The sequence below is a fragment of the Salvelinus alpinus genome, chromosome 29, assembly GCF_045679555.1.
Source record: "Salvelinus alpinus chromosome 29, SLU_Salpinus.1, whole genome shotgun sequence".
Classification (NCBI taxonomy): Eukaryota; Metazoa; Chordata; class Actinopteri; order Salmoniformes; family Salmonidae; genus Salvelinus; species Salvelinus alpinus.
The window spans coordinates 46,758,270-46,776,542 of NC_092114.1; the positions used below are offsets into that span (position 1 = coordinate 46,758,270).

An 18,273-nucleotide genomic window follows, 5' to 3' on the forward strand; every position below is an offset into this window, starting at 1 on the left:
CAAGGTCCTAAACGATATCATAACCGCCATCGATAAATAAACAGTACTGTGCAGCCGTCTTCATCGACCTGGCCAAGGCGTTGAAACTCTGTCAATCACCTCATTCTTATTGGCAGACTCAATAGCCTCAATAGACTGCTTCGCCTGGTTCACCAACTACTTCTCAGATAGAGTTCAGTGTGTCAAATCGGAGGGCCTGTTGTCCGGACCTCTGGCAATCTCTATGGGGGTGCCACAGGGTTCAATTCTCGGGCTGACTCTTTTCTCTGTATATATCAATGATGTCGCTCTTGCTGCTGGTGATTCTCTGATCCACCTCTACACCAACGTCACCATTCTGTATACATCTGGCCCTTCTTTGGACACTGTGTTAATAAACCTCCAAACGATCTTACACCACTCCTTCCGTGGCCTCAAACTGCTTTTAAATACTAGTAAAACTAAATGCATGCTCTTCAACCGATTGCTGCCCGCACCCGCCCGCCCAACTACCATCACTACGCTGGACAGTTCTGACTTAGAATATGTGGACAACTACAAATACCTAGGTGTCTGGTTAGACTGTAAACTCTCCTTCCAGACTCACATTAAGCATCTCCAATCCAAAATTAAATCAAAAATCGACTTCCTTTTTGCAACAAAGCCTCCTTCACTCATGCTACTAAACATACCCTCGTAAAACTGACTATCCTACCGATCCTTGACTTCGGCGATGTCATTTACAAAATAGCCTCCAACATGTATTCTATCACAGTGCCATCCGTTTTGTCACCAAAGCCCCATATATTACCCACCACTGCGACCTGTATGCTCTCGTTGGCTGGCCCTCGTTACATATTCGTTGCCAAACCCACTGGCTCCAGGTCATCTATAAGTCTTTGCTAGGTAAAGTCCCGCCTTATCTCAGCTCACTGGTCACCATAGCAACACCCACCCGTAGCATGCGCTCCAGCAGGTATATTTCACTGGTCATCCACAAAGCCAACACTTCCTTTGGCTGCCTTTCCTTCCAGTTCTCTGCTGCCAATGACTGGAACGAATTGCAAAAATCACTGAAGCTGGAGACTTATATCTCCCTCTCTAACTTTAAGCATCAGCTGTCAGAGCAGCTTACCGATCACTGTACCTGTACACAACCAATCTGTAAATAGCACACCCAACTACCTCATCCCCATATTGTTATTTATATTCTTGCTCTTTTGCACCCCAGTATCTCTACTTGCACATCATCTGCACATCTATCACCCAGTGTTATTGCTAAATTGTAATTATTTCTCCTCAATGGCCTATTTATTGCCTTACCTTCCTATTCTTCTACATTTGCACACACTGTACATATATTTTTCTATTGTGTTATTGACTGTACATTTGTTTATGTGTAACTCTGTTGTTTTTGTCGCACTTCTTTGCTTTATCTTGGCCAGGTTGCAGTTGTAAATGAGAACTTGCTCTGAACTGGCCTACCTGGTTAAATGAAGGTGAAATAAAATCAATAAAATAAACATTCAGTGTGCAATCTTTCTCACAATTTGATTACATACACTAGTTTATTAAAACACATATCTTTATTGGTCTCCAAGTGATTGCTTTGCTTTCCTTGCTTGTAGCACTAGGGAGGACTTGGCTAGTTATTTCCTCATGTCTATGAGTCATAGCTACAGTGGCTCTCCACCACAGTCTGCAGAATTCCATTGCCTAGTTATTATGGCTTTACTGGAACTAAATATTGCCTTGAAATAATCATCAATGTAACTACCCATTTGTGTTTTTAATCACATTGTTTGTGAGGGAGCACAGTTTTGGTAGTTTGGGGTTATATTGAAGTGTTCAGCTGCCACGAATAGGGATGACTTCTGACTGCATAGCCTACTATCAAATATGACATGTTTTCTATAACCTCGTAGTTGATATACTCATGTAGAGGCAAAAGCTGTACACCAATGAAATAAAAGAAGCATGGAATTTAATACTGACAAACCATGTTTACATTAGCACTTTTAGTGTTGAGCAATTGTTTTGCAATTTAAATGTAGCATCATGAATTTACTTGGGCAATTCAACATTCATCCTTAAAAGTCACACACACCCAGTGAATGAAGGGAGGGGAAGATAGGCGGAGCATTGAGGAAATCTCTCTCTCTCTCTGTGGTCAAATATATGGGCACTAACAGACGGATTCTCAGACAGTGTTCCTAGGCTGGTAATTCATTTACAGAACATACACTGACAACTGGAGCTATTTTCACAGTCAGAAAGACAAGTTGACCATCAGACGCTGATTTACACTTTCCCCCTTCTACAACACCTTTCAAGGTAAGTCTCATGGAAAATTGTCCTATGAAATAGAGACACAACTTATGTTTTTGGTAGAGTTGATTATCCAATTACATATCAAAGACTAGCCAACAGATAATATTTTTTTTAAATGACAAGTTAAATTATGATTAGCCTTTCTATGGCCAAAGTTTTGAATGACTAGACTCAGTTGTTTTCAAATTCCAGCAGCAGGACTTTCTTTTGGAATGTAAGATAACATTTTTACATTTTTGCATGTTAATGTCTAGCCAGCAGATTCCGACCTTACCGTTATGCTTGTTAACACTGAGCTGCACTGGGGTCGGAACAATCATGGTTAGATTAAGAGACTGCAGAGCCGGCACGAGATATGGGTTGGAAAAAGTGACTCAATGCAGGGATGGGATGTTCCACTGTACTCCAAAGTTTTACCTATATCCAAACTGATACATCGAAAACTGCAATTTTCGTCCGCACACTAGCTATTAGTTGCCACAACCGCAGCTCAGTGTAAAGAAGTATAACGGTAGGGTTGGAATCTAATGTCTAGAAAGGCCTATGGCAACAGTGCTGAGATTTATGATTATTTGAAGTTCATGATTATTTGAGTGTTTGTGATATTCATATGCAAATGACAAGTTAGTTGACTTTGATATAGGCCTAGGCCTTGTTCTGAAATTCTGACAGAAAGATCTTTATCTCCCTGTACAGACTAGGCTACCTTCACCTACCATGACGACGCCTAACCAGAATCGAACCCCCCGCGGCGTGAGCATGCCGCTCTCCCCCAACCGCATCACGCGGCTGCAGGAGAAGGATGACCTGTGCAACCTCAATGACCGCCTGGCCGTCTACATCGACAAGGTGCGCTCGCTGGAATCTGAGAATGCGGGGCTGCGGCTGCGCATTACTGAATCGGAGACCGAGATTAGCCGGGAGATGAAGGGCATGAAGGCTGCTTATGAGGCCGAGCTTGCTGACGCCAGGCAGACTCTGGACTCGGTGGCCAAAGAGCGTGCTCGACTGCAGCTGGAACTAGGCAAGGTGCGGGAGGACTACAAGGAGCTCAAGGCCAGGTACCTACAGCATCGGTGTATATTCCAATATAAAAACCATGTTTTTATCCTATAAACCCCACCATGCAATTGATAAAGCCCTCAATTAAGAAAGATAATCTGCCATGTAGCTATTGCGCACTTCCCTGTGAAGACCGCAACACATTCATACTGTAATGTCCTGGTGTGTGTTTGTGTGTCTGTGTGTCATTAGAGTGCAGGGAGAGCGGTGGAGCGTTGATGTGCCATTCAGTTGAACTGAGTTTAGTATTATTAGACTATTAATTAGAGTAAGAATGTCTGATTACATCATTCTGTGACAGCCGGAAAAGCTAGGCACATTTTGCACATGTTTACAGAGCCAGTTGAACCTATGAAAGTGTGTGTGGTGGTTGAGCATTGTGTGATGGTTGAGCGTCGGATTCAAACTTTCCATGCCTACTGTTTCCATTCTGGAGTAGTTTGGGTTCTCTGACTCACCCAAATAGGTTTAAGATGTAAAAGTTATACTGCCACCATGTCTCCAGTGGTTATATAACAACCCTTTGCCTACTGGGGAATCAACTCAAGAGCATGCATTGACCACGTGAACGACTAGGTTTCAACGGAAATTTTGTCTCTCTGATTAAAAATGTCATCAAATATACAGTTTCCTAAGATCTGAACAGATCCAGATGTTTTACATTGCATCTCTATTCTTGTGGGCACTGGGATGCTTGAATGCCTTTTGAAGACGTTGTTCTGATTCTGATTAAAGGCTTGTTTGTCTTTGACCTCAAATACAATTTAATCAGGCCTTAAGGTCATTTGTATTAGCCTATAATGTATCACTTATCATGCATGAAAGAATTACGCTGTTTCTGTGCTTATCAGTAGCATATACACTCACCGGACAGTTTATTAGGTACTAGTCTAGTACCTGGTCAGAGCCCCCTTTGCCTCCAGAACAGCATTTTTTTTCATTCGTCTCACGCTGTTGGCGGTAGCCGCACTCTATTCAGCTTCCCTGCACGCCAGGTAGGCGACGTGTTCCCATTTTGAACAATTTCATATATCTGAAGGTACGAACTACCATCCCTAGTACAGGGTCGGTGCCCCCTTTGCCTCCAGAACAGGCCTGGGAGGAGCAAATCAAGTGCACTATAGGCCTACCAATGGCCAATCAGATGGCTCAGATTATCGTGTGTGCAGTAATGTAGCAGGCGTAAAAGATTGCTACAGCAAAGTTGATACTGTGAGATTTCTACACTTAAAACCATGACTAGAGACAGACTGTCAATGAATACAGCAAAGAGCTGCTATTTTTATGAGTGAGTTCATGTCAAAGTTTTTACTCAGCACTGTCAACACTTTCTATTTAACACTTTTATAAGTCATAAAATGTGCGTTCTCCCTACTTCCACTCGCGCTACAACCAGCACTGCAGGAGGACCGAGCATGCCCCCATTCTCATCGACGGGGCTGAAGTGGAGTAGGTTGAGAGCTTCAAGTTCCTTGGCGTCAACAACACCAACAAACTAACATGGTCCAAGCACACCAAGACAGTCGTGAAGAGGGCACGACAAAACCTATTCCCCCTCAGGAGACTGAAAAGGTTTGGCATGGGTACTCAGATCCTCAAAAGGTTTTACAGCTGCACCATCGACAGCATCCTGACGGTTTGCATCACTGCCTGGTATGGCAACTGCTCGGCCTCTGACCGCAGAGGGTAGTGCGTACGGCCCAGTACATCCCCGGGGCCAAGCTTCCTGTCATTTAGGACCTCTATACCAGGCGGTGTCAGAGGAAGGCCCTAAAAATTGTGACTCCAGAAGACTCCAGCCACCCTAGTCATAGACTGTTCTTTCTGCTACCACACGGCAAGCGGTACCGAAGCACCAAGTCTAGGTCCAAGAGGCTTCTAAACAGCTCTAACCCCAAGCCATAAGACTCCTGAACAGCTAATCAAATGGCTACCCAGACTATTTGCATTGCCCCCCCCCCCCCCCCCTTCTACTCAGCTGCTACTCTGTTATTATCTATATATAATCACTTTAATAACTCTACCTACATGTTATATTACCTTAACACCAGTGCCCCCGCACATTGACTCTGCACCGGTACCCCCTGTTTATTGCGCCGCTATTGTTATTCTTATATCTCTTATTTTCTTAAAACTGCATTGTTGGTTAAGGGCTTGTAAGTAAGCATTTCACTGTAAGGTGCTGTATTTGGTGCATGTGACAAATACAATTTGATTTGCTGCTATAATGAATGTTTTGGAAAGTGTATCGATAGGTTTGCTTTGTTGTTGTTATTAGCGGCTTGGGAAATGTTTAATACCGAGGAATCTTTCACTTTCTCTGGTCATAGGAGTAACAACATTAATTTGTGCATGAGGCAGAAAAAAATGCGGTGCGACTCAAGCTTCACCATCAGCTGGATGAGGGTGTCCATTTTGGTTATTGTCAGCGGAGGAAAGGGAGAGTGGAGGGACATTGAGAGGTGGACCCTCTGCTGCCCTCTACCTCTGCTGAGCTCAGACTGACTATCAGCTCCATCAGCCCACTAAAATTTTCAAAAGCTAATTATTCAAATGTATGCTCACTCAGCTGTGCCTCACAAGTAATACAACAACTGATCTATTACTTGTGTGATCATATAGCCTACCTCCAAAACATTGTCTGAGAAGAACAACAATGCATTTGCAGGGGAATTGACAGCAAAGCCAATAGGCGGTGATAATATTTTGGGCCTAAAGCCTACTGCACAAACCTCATTACTACAGTACTGTTTTGTGCATAGGGTGGCCGTTTCTGAGATACTGGATCCAGCGTGCCTGGCACGGATGATTGTACCACACTCAAAGTCGCTTAGGTCAATAGTTTTTCCCATTCTAATGTTCAATCGAACAGTAACTGAATGCCCTTGATGCCTGTCTGCCTCCTTTACATAACAAGCTATGGCCGTGACTGTAGGAGCAATCCATTTTCGTGACCTAATGAAACTGTCCGGTGACTATAGTTTGCCTACACACACCCACTTCCTACGCCTTCTGCATGTGTCGAATGATTACGGTTTTATTTTGCAAATACCTTAATTTTCCTCATTGCTCAATGCAGTTTGACTGCAACCATCAAATAGCTCCCATCCCATCCTACTATACAGCATCCAAGCCCAGTGACTAACACTTTCCCATTTGCTTTCCAGTCATCATGTCTCTGTCCCAAATGGCACCCTATTTCTTACAAAGTACACAACTGTTGACCATGGCCCATAGGGCTCTGTGAAGGGAATAGAGTGCCAATTTGGGACACAACCTAAATGTACAATACGTGGCAGTGTTTGGAGTGTTCCACTCCCCGCTTCCATTATTTTTTCATAAATATTGAGATGGTGGCAGCCTTGTGTTTGGCAAAGGCAGGCCGGGTTTCCATGGCAGCCTCTCAGCCAAACAAAGACGGTTGTGGCTTGTGGCTACCATATGCGTCACAGTGGATGGATACAGATATAACTATGACTCATAGCACAGGGCTGGAAACACCCCCACCCATTCCCAGGCTTTCCCACCTTTCTCCTCCAGGCTTTCATCTCCCTAAAATAGCCCAAGGATACAGCTGTTTGAATGAGAAAAAGGAACTGTTGGAAAAACAGTTCTACATCTACATGATTTATTTGTTGAAGGGATAATCAGTGTAGGTAATCAAGTCGGTGTAGGTATTCTCTTGTCACTGACATTCTCTCTTTCTGTAGCAATTGAGATTGGGGACGAGGTTAGTGTACGGATAAAATTATATATTTTTAATTGTATTTATATAAAAATCTACTCAACACTCCAAGAGACTGCTCATCATAATTATGTTCATACAAACCAGTGATTCCAGTGAATGCATGTCTCCTCAGGAACACAAAGAAGGAGTCCGACCTGGCGGGTGCGCTCCTCCGGCTGAAGGACCTGGAGGCTTTGTTGAACTCTAAGGATGCATCCCTGACCACTGCCCTGGGAGAGAAACGCAACCTTGAGGCAGAGGTCAGGAACCTAAAGGCCCAGCTAGCCAAGGTGAACTCACTCACAATTTGTCTGGTTCTCCAAGACACTATCAATCCCATTCACACAGCTATTGTCCAACACTATTGTCCCAATATTGCTTTTGTGAGTCACTGACTTTTTTCACTCCAGTTCATTCTGACTCAATCTCTCCATCTTGACACTGTTATCTCTTCTCATTGTGTGCATGCTTGTGTGTGCTTGCCTACATGTGTGTGAATGCCATACCCTAACATCTTATTTCTCTTTCTGACTCGGATCAGCTGGAGACCAGTCTGAGCGATGCTAAGAAGCAGCTGCAGGATGAGATGCTAAGGAGAGTGGATGGAGAGAACCGCATCCAGACAGTAAAAGAAGAGCTGGAGTTCCAGAAGAACCTCTACAAAGAGGTCAGACTGTCTGACATTGTCACTACTGTTACCATGATGATGATAATCATAATTTTAAGACTTTTTAAGACCTCCATGACTAGTTTGCAGTGAAACTAGTAGTAATCATTATGGGTCAGTAATGTTTCTCGATTAAGATTTAGATTAAACAGCTACTGCCCCTAAAAAGCTACTTCTTTTGTTTTGAAAACAGCCGATGTTGCATCGATATGAGACAGAAACATTTGTTATAGTGTTAAAATTGATTACAAAGTGTAAATAGAATCATTTTTGTCATAAAGTCAGTCTCGTACAAAACTCAAGATTTGCGAGATAGGAAAAAATGGTATGTCACGTAATGAAGGGTTCCATAACAGTTTTCCTTGGGTTAGGTTTATGTCAATCCTGCCCACATGCCCACAGCTGGCAGCACCCAAGTCATCATCAATTAGGAGCGCAGCTGCACATGACCCCATCATAATGCCCAAGGTTAATTTGGTTTGACATTCAATATCCTTATGGGGCTAGTTATTAAGAACCATCAATAAATGACACGGTGTACATGGGATAAAATTTGAAAAGGTTAATAGCTCCAAATTTCAATGTCTTAAAAACTTCAAACCAACTATAAATTGTAGAAATTCATATTGAAAGCATTTAATGAGGCAACTACAGCTAATTCGCCAGCTAAAGGTAATTGGCTAAATTAAAAGCTTACCATATGCTTCCCATTCGAAACATGTCGCACATACACTACCGTTAAAAAGTTTGGGGTCACTTGGAAATGTCCTTGTTTTTGAAAGAAAATCAAATTTTTTGTCATCAAATTGATCAAAAATACAGTGTAGACATTGTTAATGTTGTAAATGACTATTGTAGATGGAAACGGCAGATTTGTAATGGAATATCTACATAGGCGTACAGAGGCCCATTATCAGCAACCATCACTCCTGTGTTCCAATGGCACGTTGTGTTAGCTAATCCAAGTTTATCATTTTAAAAGGCTAATTGATCATTAGAAAACCCTTTTGCAATTATGTTAGCACAGCTGAAAACTGTTGTTCTGATTAAAGAAGCAATAAAACTGGCCTTCTTTAGACTAGTTGAGTATCTGGAGCATTTGTGGGTTCGAATCACTTCACTCAACGAGAGATGACTAGTTTTCGTTTTTCACTTGAGAAATACTTTACCAAATATCTTAGCTGTATGTTCTTTTTCTATTCTGCCATCAATGCTCCTTATAGGACACATCACTGCACTCTATACTTCTCTGTAAACTAGTCATCTCCGTATACCCGTTGCAAGAACCACTGGTTGATGCTGACAAAACCCTCAGGGGGAGTGAGGCCTATCTGAGATACCTACTGCAGCCCTCATCCTCCAAATACAACACCCGTTCTGCCAGTCACGTTCTGTTAAAGGTCCCCAAAGCACACACATCCCTGGGTCGCTCCTCTTATCAGTTTGCTGCAGCTAGCGACTGGAACGAGCTGCAAAAACCACTCAAACTTGACAGTCTTATCTCCATCTCTTCATTCGAAGACTCAATCATGGACACTCTTACTGACACTTGTGGCTGTTCGCGTGATGTATTGTTGTCTCTACCTTCTTGCCCTTTGTGCTGTTGTCTGTGCCCAATAATGTTTGTACCATGTTTTGTGCTGCTGCCATGTTATGTTGCTACCGTGTTTTTGTCATGTGTTGCTACCAAGCTGTGTTTTCATGTGTTGCTGGCATGCTGTGTTGTTGTCTTAGGTCTCTCTTCATGTAGTGTTGTGGTGTCTCTCTTGTTGTGACGTGTGTTTTATCATATATTTACATTTTTAATCCCAGCCCCTGTCCCCACAGGAGGCCTTTTGCCAGGCCATCATTGTAAATAAGAATTTGTTCTTAACTGACTTGCCTAGCTAAATAAAGGTCAAATAAAATAAATAAATAGACTAGACTGGGCGCGTGCGTCCTCATGTGTCATCGCACGCATGTTGATTTTGTCCATCCACACCAGACATGATCAGGACACGTAGGTTCAAAATTCAAAACAAACTCTGAACCAACTATATTAGTTTGGGGACAGGTCGAAACAAATTAAATATTCATTGACATTTAGCTAGCTAGCTTGCTGTTGCTAGCTAATTTGTCCTGGAATATAAACATTGGGTTGTTATTTAACCTGAAATGCAACGCGGGCTGTATGGTCAGCATGTTAGCCCTCAAAATAAATGTCTGATTTCTTGATTTATTTCCTGAATAGTTTGTGGAAGTGTTTCTGGCTATGTTGTTACTACAGTGGCTCGAGGGACAAACAACAGTAATGTTGTCGCTTTATTTCTCGTTGTTCAAGCGAAGGACTTCAGGGAATGTGTGAGCACAGGTGTTCGTTTCGCCTAGCCGAGTTCTACTAGAAGCAAACCAAACCTATGTATGCAGAACACCTTTACTGTGTACTGTTTTGGCAGAGTGAATGTACAAACGCTTGCCATTGAGAATGATTTTGAATCCAGGAACAGGCTTAATCTGAGTCGGGGAAACGGGTCCTTAAGATTTAGTTTTGTTGGTAAATCTCCTACAGGAGCTGAGAGAAACGAAGCGACGCCACGAGTCTTGCATGGTGGAGCTGGGTAACGGAAAACAGGAGGACCTTGAGAGCAGGCTGGCCGAGGCCCTGATGGAGATGCGCTCCCAGCACGAGCTACAGATCAAGATGTACAAGGATGACATAGAGAAAACCTATACATCTAAGGTAGCCCATCCATCGGATTTTGAGGTTGAGAAAGAGAGCTTCATGATGTGCAATGTGCCTGCTAGTAGTATATTCAGAAAGCTGTAGGCCAACATGCATGCTACCATTTGAGAGATTTAAGTGATTGATTGAAGTACATTTAATCAGCATAGTTAAGGGATGAAGAGCATCAGTTTAGACGACCACTGATTCTGGTCCCCATGCTCCCAAGGACTGATGCCCTTTTGTTGTTCTCTGCCAGTTGGAGAATGCCCGTCAGTCTGCTGACAGGAGCAGCCACCTGGTGGGGGCAGCCCATGAGGAGCTGCAGCAGACCAGAGTACGCATCGAGTCTATGTCTGCCCAACTCAGCCAGCTGCAAAAACAGGTACAGTATTTGTTCAGGTTTGTCAAAACAATAACAAGTTATATACACATGTGCAACCAAAAGATTCCACAGTTCATCTCGGTTACCCAGAAGTGAAATTATCTCGCGAAACTTTGTCATTTCATGCCATTTAACAATTGTGATTACCTTTGTGGAAAGGAAGGAAGCTAAGTCTCCTCCATCGCAAACTCTCATCCAAACCCCTCTTTTTCGCTAATTTCACCCGTGTTTATCATGGCCAAAAAGCTACTTTTTGTTAGTGGAAACCATTTATCATCCACACAGACTTAAAAATCACTGCACTAGTTAAACTCCGCCTTCGCACAATCCTGATTCGTCCAAATAATCAATGAAGAAAACCCCAAACCAGGAACTACTGCTGCTCGTAATCACATAATTGTACGTGAGGCTTGACAGATTCTCACCGTTTCATCTCTCCACGAGATTATTCCCCAGTAAACATCCGGTGCTGCAGCGCGCCATAATTGCTAGCTAGATCCAACCAGAAAACGGAACAAATTACTAATATACACACATTGACTTGTTAATACCAGATCCACTAAACAAAATCATCAGACAACATTTATTTCCTGTATATTTTCTGTTTGCTCTGGTGTTTCATTTGGCTAGCACAGCAAATAATATCACTGGAGCTAGCGTGATGTGAAGGTAGAAAAATATCAGTTTACATTGTTAGCCAGCTAGCTAGATAAATGAATTTCTCTCACGACAGCCAACAAAGTAACTATGTAGCTAGCATATAAATTCAATGTTTGACTGCCACAATATTTACATCGTAAGTTAGCTAGCAGCAGTAATTACCCAACTATCAACCCCTCTCCCCCTAATCAATCTGTCACTCAGTTCTTCGTCTGCATCCTCCAAAACACAACTATATTTTACTCAGGTGTATTGCCCACTTACTTTTTAAAGTAACAAACTGTAGTTTTAATGAACCGCTAGCTTGTGCTAGTCATGTATTATCAGCCTCACGTTACAAGACCTAGTTAGTGGTGTGTTTACAGTAAAGCTGAATTTTACAGATGCTAGCACTGACACCTTGTGGGGCTAATGTTGAACTGCATATCATCAAGCCAGGATGGTACATAACATTAGTTTTATTTCAAGCAACATATTTGGTGATGTATTTTGAAGTTAAATCAACTTCACTAGGGTAAATTTTGGATGAAAAGCGTGCCCAAATTAAACTGCCTGCTACTCAGCCATAAAAGCTAGAATATGCATATAATTAGTAGATTTGGATAGAAAACACTCTGAAGTTTCTAGAACTGTTTGAATGATGTCTGTGAGTATAACAGAACTCATATGGCAGGCAAAAACCTGAGAATAAATCCAACCAGGAAGTGGGAAATCTAAGGTTTGTAGGTTTTCAAGTCATTGCCTATCGAATATACAGTGTCTATGGGGTCATATTGCACTTCCTAAGGCTTCCACTAGATGTCAACAGTTTTTAGAACCTTGTTTGATGCTTCTACTGTAAAGGAGGGGGGAATGGGAGCTGAATGAGTCAGCGGTCTGCCAGAGTTGCATGAGCTGACCACGCATATTCACGTGAGAGTTAGCTTGCGCTCCATTGCATTTCTACAGACAAAGGAATTCTCCGGTTGGAACATTATTGAAGATTTATGATAAAAACATCCTAAAGATTGATTCTATACATCGTTTGACATGTTTCTACGAACTGTAATATGACTTTTCGTCTGAACTTTCGCCTGGACCTGCCCGCGCGTCGTGAGTTTGGATTGTGAACTAAACGCGCGAACAAAAAGGAGGTATTTGGACATAAATTATGGACTTTATCGAACAAATCAAACATTTATTGTGGAACTGGGATTCCTGGGAGTGCATTCTGATGAAGATCATCAAAGGTAAGTGAATATTTATAATGCTATTTCTGGCTTTTGTTGACTCCACAACATGGCGGATATCTGTATGGCTTGGTTTTGTGTGTGAGCGCTGTACTCAGATTATTGCATGGTGTGCTTTTTTATTTTATTTTTTATTTTAAAATCTGACACAGCGGTTGCATTAAGGCGAAGTGGATCTAAAATTCCATTCATAACAGTTGTTTCTTTTAGCAATGTTTATTATGAGTATTTCTGTAAATTGATGTGGCTCACTGCAAAATCACCGGATGTTTTGGAACTACTGAACATAACGCGCCAATGTAAACTGAGATTTTTGGATATAAATATGAACTTTATCGAACAAAACATACAGTGGGGAGAACAAGTATTTGATACACTGCCGATTTTGCAGGTTTTCCTACTTACAAAGCATGTAGAGGTCTGTAATTTTTTTTATCCAGTTGGATAAACACTCCAAACAGCCTACCCGACCACTCGGAGGCGTCCACATGCTCCTAAAGCACACCGTCCCTTGTTTTGTGTCACATTCCAATGGGGGTGCTAGATTGACAGTTCACACAGTCTGCTCTGCTGACTTCTGAGGTTGATGCGGAGAAGGATGTGTGAGTGTGTTGCACGTTAGCTAGTTGACAGGTGCTAGGCTATTTCTCAATTCATCCTTCCACAATTTCTCTCCTCCTTCTCAAAACCCATTGGAGAAGGTCAGAAGGGTAGGGACCTTGTACCTTCTCATCCAATACAATACAGGTGAGGAAATGGGATGTGAGGAATCAAGGAAAGACAAAGTGAGACAAAATCCTAGTAACCATCGTGTGGTGATGTCACCCACCCTTAGACCTAAAGTACTGTTATCCTAGCCCAACTAGGATAATGGATGCTGGGTTGTGGGTATGAAGTGCTGTTGTAGACAGGGGTTAAATCCCAGGTCAGCCATACAGGGATTGTTACACCCACACCGATGATCAAGGACATCAGCTGCAAATCTATGCAATATCATCAGACAAATTGAGAGTGAGTGACAATCAAATGAAACAGACAAACAGGGAATGTTAAATGACCATAAAATACACTATACTTAATTCAAAGAATCAACACTTTATTTCATATCATACAAAGAACGCCTGTGTAAATGGTTAGTGGGTTCAGACATCCATCTTACTCCAAAACAAGAGAGAACTGAATAGTTAAATGAATAGTGTCTAATACAAATAATTAGCAGAATGTCAGGTGTTAGGGCTGGGCTGCCTTACATTTATTTGGAAAATTTCTTCTCACAAGCTCTGCAAGCAAGAATGTTAAAGAAAATTATATTTAAATGTACTTTACCAGTTGTCTATGCGGTTGGTCCTTTGGATAATTGCATCAACTTTTCAAAGTGCTGGTAGTGCTTTCAGATGATTTCTATCACCTGATGCATTCGTACAAGATGAAAATACATGCATGAGACGCATGCCTACTTCTAGAGCTCGTGCAACGTGTTTACATGGTTCTGCACGTTTCAGGTGATAGAAATCTGAACGCTCTTCCAGCGCTTTGAAAAGTTGATGTAATTATACTTTCCTGTAGACATATTTTCTCACATTCCTACCTGCAAAAGGGCCAACCACACAGACAACCATTAAAGTAAGTTAAAATGTAATTTTATTCAAGGTCGGTAGGGGAAACTTTTCCAATTTAGGCTATTCACTGCGATGCTTCTTTGGGAAATCTATCAATTTTAATTTTGAAAAATAGATTAGTTCCCGGTTGCAAGGAACATCCGACCCTGACCTTGAGAAAACAACTAGACTAAGTTAGCTAGCTAGCTTAGCTGTTCAAAATGTGTATACCCTGTCAATAAGTAAGTTGTACCCATTTCACAAGAACCTTTCCGCACATTCCAGTTGGCAGCCCGTGAGGCGAAGGTGAGGGACCTGGAGGAGGCGTTGTCTCGTGAGAGGGACACCACGCGCCGTCTGCTGGGGGATAAGGAGAGAGAGATGGCTGAGATGAGACAGAGGATGCAGCAGCAGCTCGATGAGTATCAGGAGCTGCTGGATGTCAAACTGGCCCTGGACATGGAGATCTCTGCCTACAGAAAGCTACTGGAGGGAGAGGAGCAGAGGTATACTGAAGACATAGACATATGCATTTTATAGTCACACATACAATACTTGTAAAATAGGGCAGGGTTAAATCTGTCCTGATAGCTACGCTAGCTTGCTGGTTTTGATATTGAATAACTACAAGGCTAGAGCAGTATGGATGCCGTCTTAATTGGCTAATCACCTCACCACCATGAACCATACACTGGTACTTTTTAGGGTTCTTTAATGAACAACTGTAGGATGTGGTTTTACAAGAAATAGAAAAAGGAACATATTATAGGACACAATAATATGTGATTATTACTATAAGATGCATACAGTATAAAGGCTTAACCAGATAAGCTTACTACAATTTGCTATGTTAATGTAATGAAATAAGGCTTCACACAGATGTGAATACAATACTGACTTAATATGCCGTATGTAATAGGCTTCCATTACATCTAAAATATAATGCAGTGTAGGAGAACATGAATCACAATAGCAGAATACACCTGCAGTCTATACACTGCTACACAATACAGTTCTAGTATGCTAACATAGACGGTAAACTATAAAGTGGCACGCAAGGACACGTGACCACTACAATGTGCAATAACTGTGTACTGACCATGAAAATGGTGGACAGAGCGAGAGCGCTCACTAACACAACTTAAAACTGCTATCGCTAATAAGCTGCCGCAGTTACCAGCAGGCTGTACAATGTAAACAAACTCTGACCACGATAATAAAAGGACATAAATATTCTTATATCTCAAGCATAAACATAACTGCAATGCACTGTGTGCATGATGCATAGAAAATAGTTAGCCTGGCTAACTAGCTAGTTGCTAGCAATGACGATACATAAGCAATTACAATTTGGAGGCGGGACTTACAACACACAGGCTAAAGAGAATGTCTCTGATTGGATAGAAATTTGGTGGTGATTGACTGATGATCTGTCGGGTATTCTAACTAAAGGGACGAACTAGAAATACTCCATCTGAAGGCCTTTTCTACATTTAAAAAAACAAACATTTTTAAGTCATTTAGCAGACGCTCTTATCCAGAGCGACTTACAAATTGGAAAGTTCATACATATTCATCCTGGTCCCCCCGTGGGGAATGAACCCACAACCCTGGCGTTGCAAGCGCCATGCTCTACCAACTGAGCCACACGGGACCACGGGACCACTACTAATGCATATTGTACATTTTTACATACTGACAAAACACATGTACTTACTCACAGGGCTACAAACAGTCACATGTGGCACATACAGTATTAAAAAGTACTGTATACACAGGTCAGAAGCACAAATACATGTCAAATTCAGACATTCACAAATTACTCTTGCTCTTCTCCCATCTCGGTTGTTAAAACCCATGGATCAATTCTACTCCATCCAGGCTGCGTCTGTCCCCCAGCCCTCCCTCCACACGAGTGACAGGAAGTGGATCAGGCACCCGTACCGTCCACTGCAGTTCCTCTACCAAGAAGCGGCGTCTCAACAACACCGACAGTGAGGCCTCAGGCCTGACAGGAGGCACAGTGGCGCGAACACGCATCACCCAGCAGGCTTCTGCCAGTGGACGTGTCACTGTGGATGAAGTGGACCTGGATGGGAAGTATGTGTTGCTCAGCAACAAAGCAGATGAGGTGAGAGGGGCTTGTTTGGCATTTTACACATTAAAGTCAGTTTGTTTTCGTATTAGGTTGATAGGATGAGGCTGAAGAGTGACATTTACAAATCTATTGCCACTGCTTTAGCACTTTAATTAGGGATTTACAGTAAATCCATCCTCTACATCACTGCCACAGGACCAGAACCTGGGAAACTGGCAGCTGAAGCGACAGATGGGCTCCGGCACCCCCGTCACCTTCAAGTTCCCCCCTAAATTCACCCTGAAGGCTGGACAGAGGGTCACGGTAAGGGTATCTGAAAAGCTCCAACTACCATTGTGCTGAACGTAGTAATTTTATCTGTGAAAAAAAATGAAAATACTTCTGAATGTTCTTTTGGGGAATCAGATCTGGGCATCTGCAGCTGGCGGCAGCCACAACCCCCCTTCTGACCTGGTGTGGAAGACCCAGACCTCATGGGGCAGTGGAGACCACTTCCAGACCACTCTGATCAGTGCCAACGGAGAGGTGGGCACTCACTGTTTATTTATTTATTTGACATTTATTTAACTAGGCAAGTCAGTTTTTAGAACAAATTCTTATTTTTAATGGCGGCCTATGAACAGTGGGTTAACTGCCTTGTTCAGGGGCAGAAAGGCAGAATTTTACCTTGTCAGCTCGGGGATTCAATCTTGCAACCTTTCGGTTACTAGTCCAACGCTCTAACCACTAGGCTACCTGCCGCCCACAAAACCATGCCCCCACAAACATGTTCATATTATAGTTTGTGACACGCAACGGATCTCTCTCTCTATTCAGGAAATGGCTATGAGGAAGGTGACCCGCACCCTATTTGACGAGGATGATGATGACATGGTGAGTGCAATCAAATGCCAATTGAGTATGAAAAGGGTGTGACTTCGGACTTTGGCACGTCCATAAGGAATGCAGCAAAATGAATGTGTGGCTATTAGATATATCTCTGACGCCCCCTGCAGATGGCCCATAGCACATGCGGAGGAGATGGTGAGTATAACCTGCGGAGCCGGTGTGGCTCCTGTGGCCTGCCCGCTGACAGCAAGTCCAGCGGCGGCTTCTCTGTGTCCTCCGCCTCCCGCTCCATCCGAAGTGGGGGCATCGCTGAGGGTCTCCTCCCACACTCCTATGTTGTGAGCAGCAGCACGTCTCGTAGGGTAGGTCCTATAAGTCCCACAGACACACAGCATTTTTAGTCCCTATAAGTAGGCCCATTTGAAATCTACACTTCATCTGCTGGAAAGCACACAAACCTGTTTAATGACACAGAACTCTGGTTGTATAATCATTGAGCTATTCAACATATTAATATATTTTGCACAACAAACAGTGTATGTTAAAAAATATATCTCATTTTTCAGAGTGGATCTAGAATGGAGAACTGCCCCATCATGTGAAGCCTTGAGTTCTAACTGGTGCACATGGACTCCATTTCATCTCAATTTTATATATATAAATATATATATATAAATATATATAACTTTTTTTATACTCTTTATCCAATCAAGTTTTTCTAACTTTATACATTGTAATACATTCAGACATGCACATGTATTGTATTTGATGTATGTTTAGATCCAGACAGAGCACAAATAAAGGTTAGATTAATTTGTTGGCATGAAAATTTGATTTAACCACTAGTGCCACTGCCAGCTATATATTTTCCCAATGGATCCCTGCATGTTACAGTATGCCTCCAGTCTGATCTGGAACACATCTTGCTTCTATTCAGGTCACAATTAATAAAATAATAGAATAGAATAACTATGCATGGATCAATACAATTGCCTCATGTTGTTTTAA

At 42.3% G+C, this 18,273-nt stretch overlaps 1 protein-coding gene and 1 long non-coding RNA gene across 2 annotated transcripts; one reads left to right on the forward strand and one right to left on the reverse strand.

The window, feature by feature from the left end:
- The first annotated feature begins 1,811 nt into the window (after positions 1–1,811).
- On the forward strand, positions 1,812–18,273 carry LOC139558837 (lamin-A-like). Its single transcript, XM_071374342.1, has 13 exons — positions 1,812–2,313; positions 3,007–3,371; positions 7,233–7,389; positions 7,641–7,766; positions 10,315–10,485; positions 10,727–10,852; positions 14,625–14,845; positions 16,221–16,470; positions 16,633–16,740; positions 16,843–16,962; positions 17,254–17,310; positions 17,433–17,627; positions 17,832–18,273. The coding sequence occupies exons 2-13, from the start codon at positions 3,028–3,030 to the stop codon at positions 17,865–17,867; spliced, it is 1,911 nt and encodes a 636-aa protein (XP_071230443.1). The 5' UTR covers positions 1,812–2,313; positions 3,007–3,027; the 3' UTR covers positions 17,868–18,273.
- Positions 10,607–11,884, reverse strand: LOC139558838 (uncharacterized). Its single transcript, XR_011671651.1, has 3 exons — positions 11,777–11,884; positions 11,278–11,344; positions 10,607–10,840 (listed from the first exon to the last, which is right to left on the reverse strand). It is a non-coding gene; the product is annotated as an uncharacterized lncRNA (long non-coding RNA).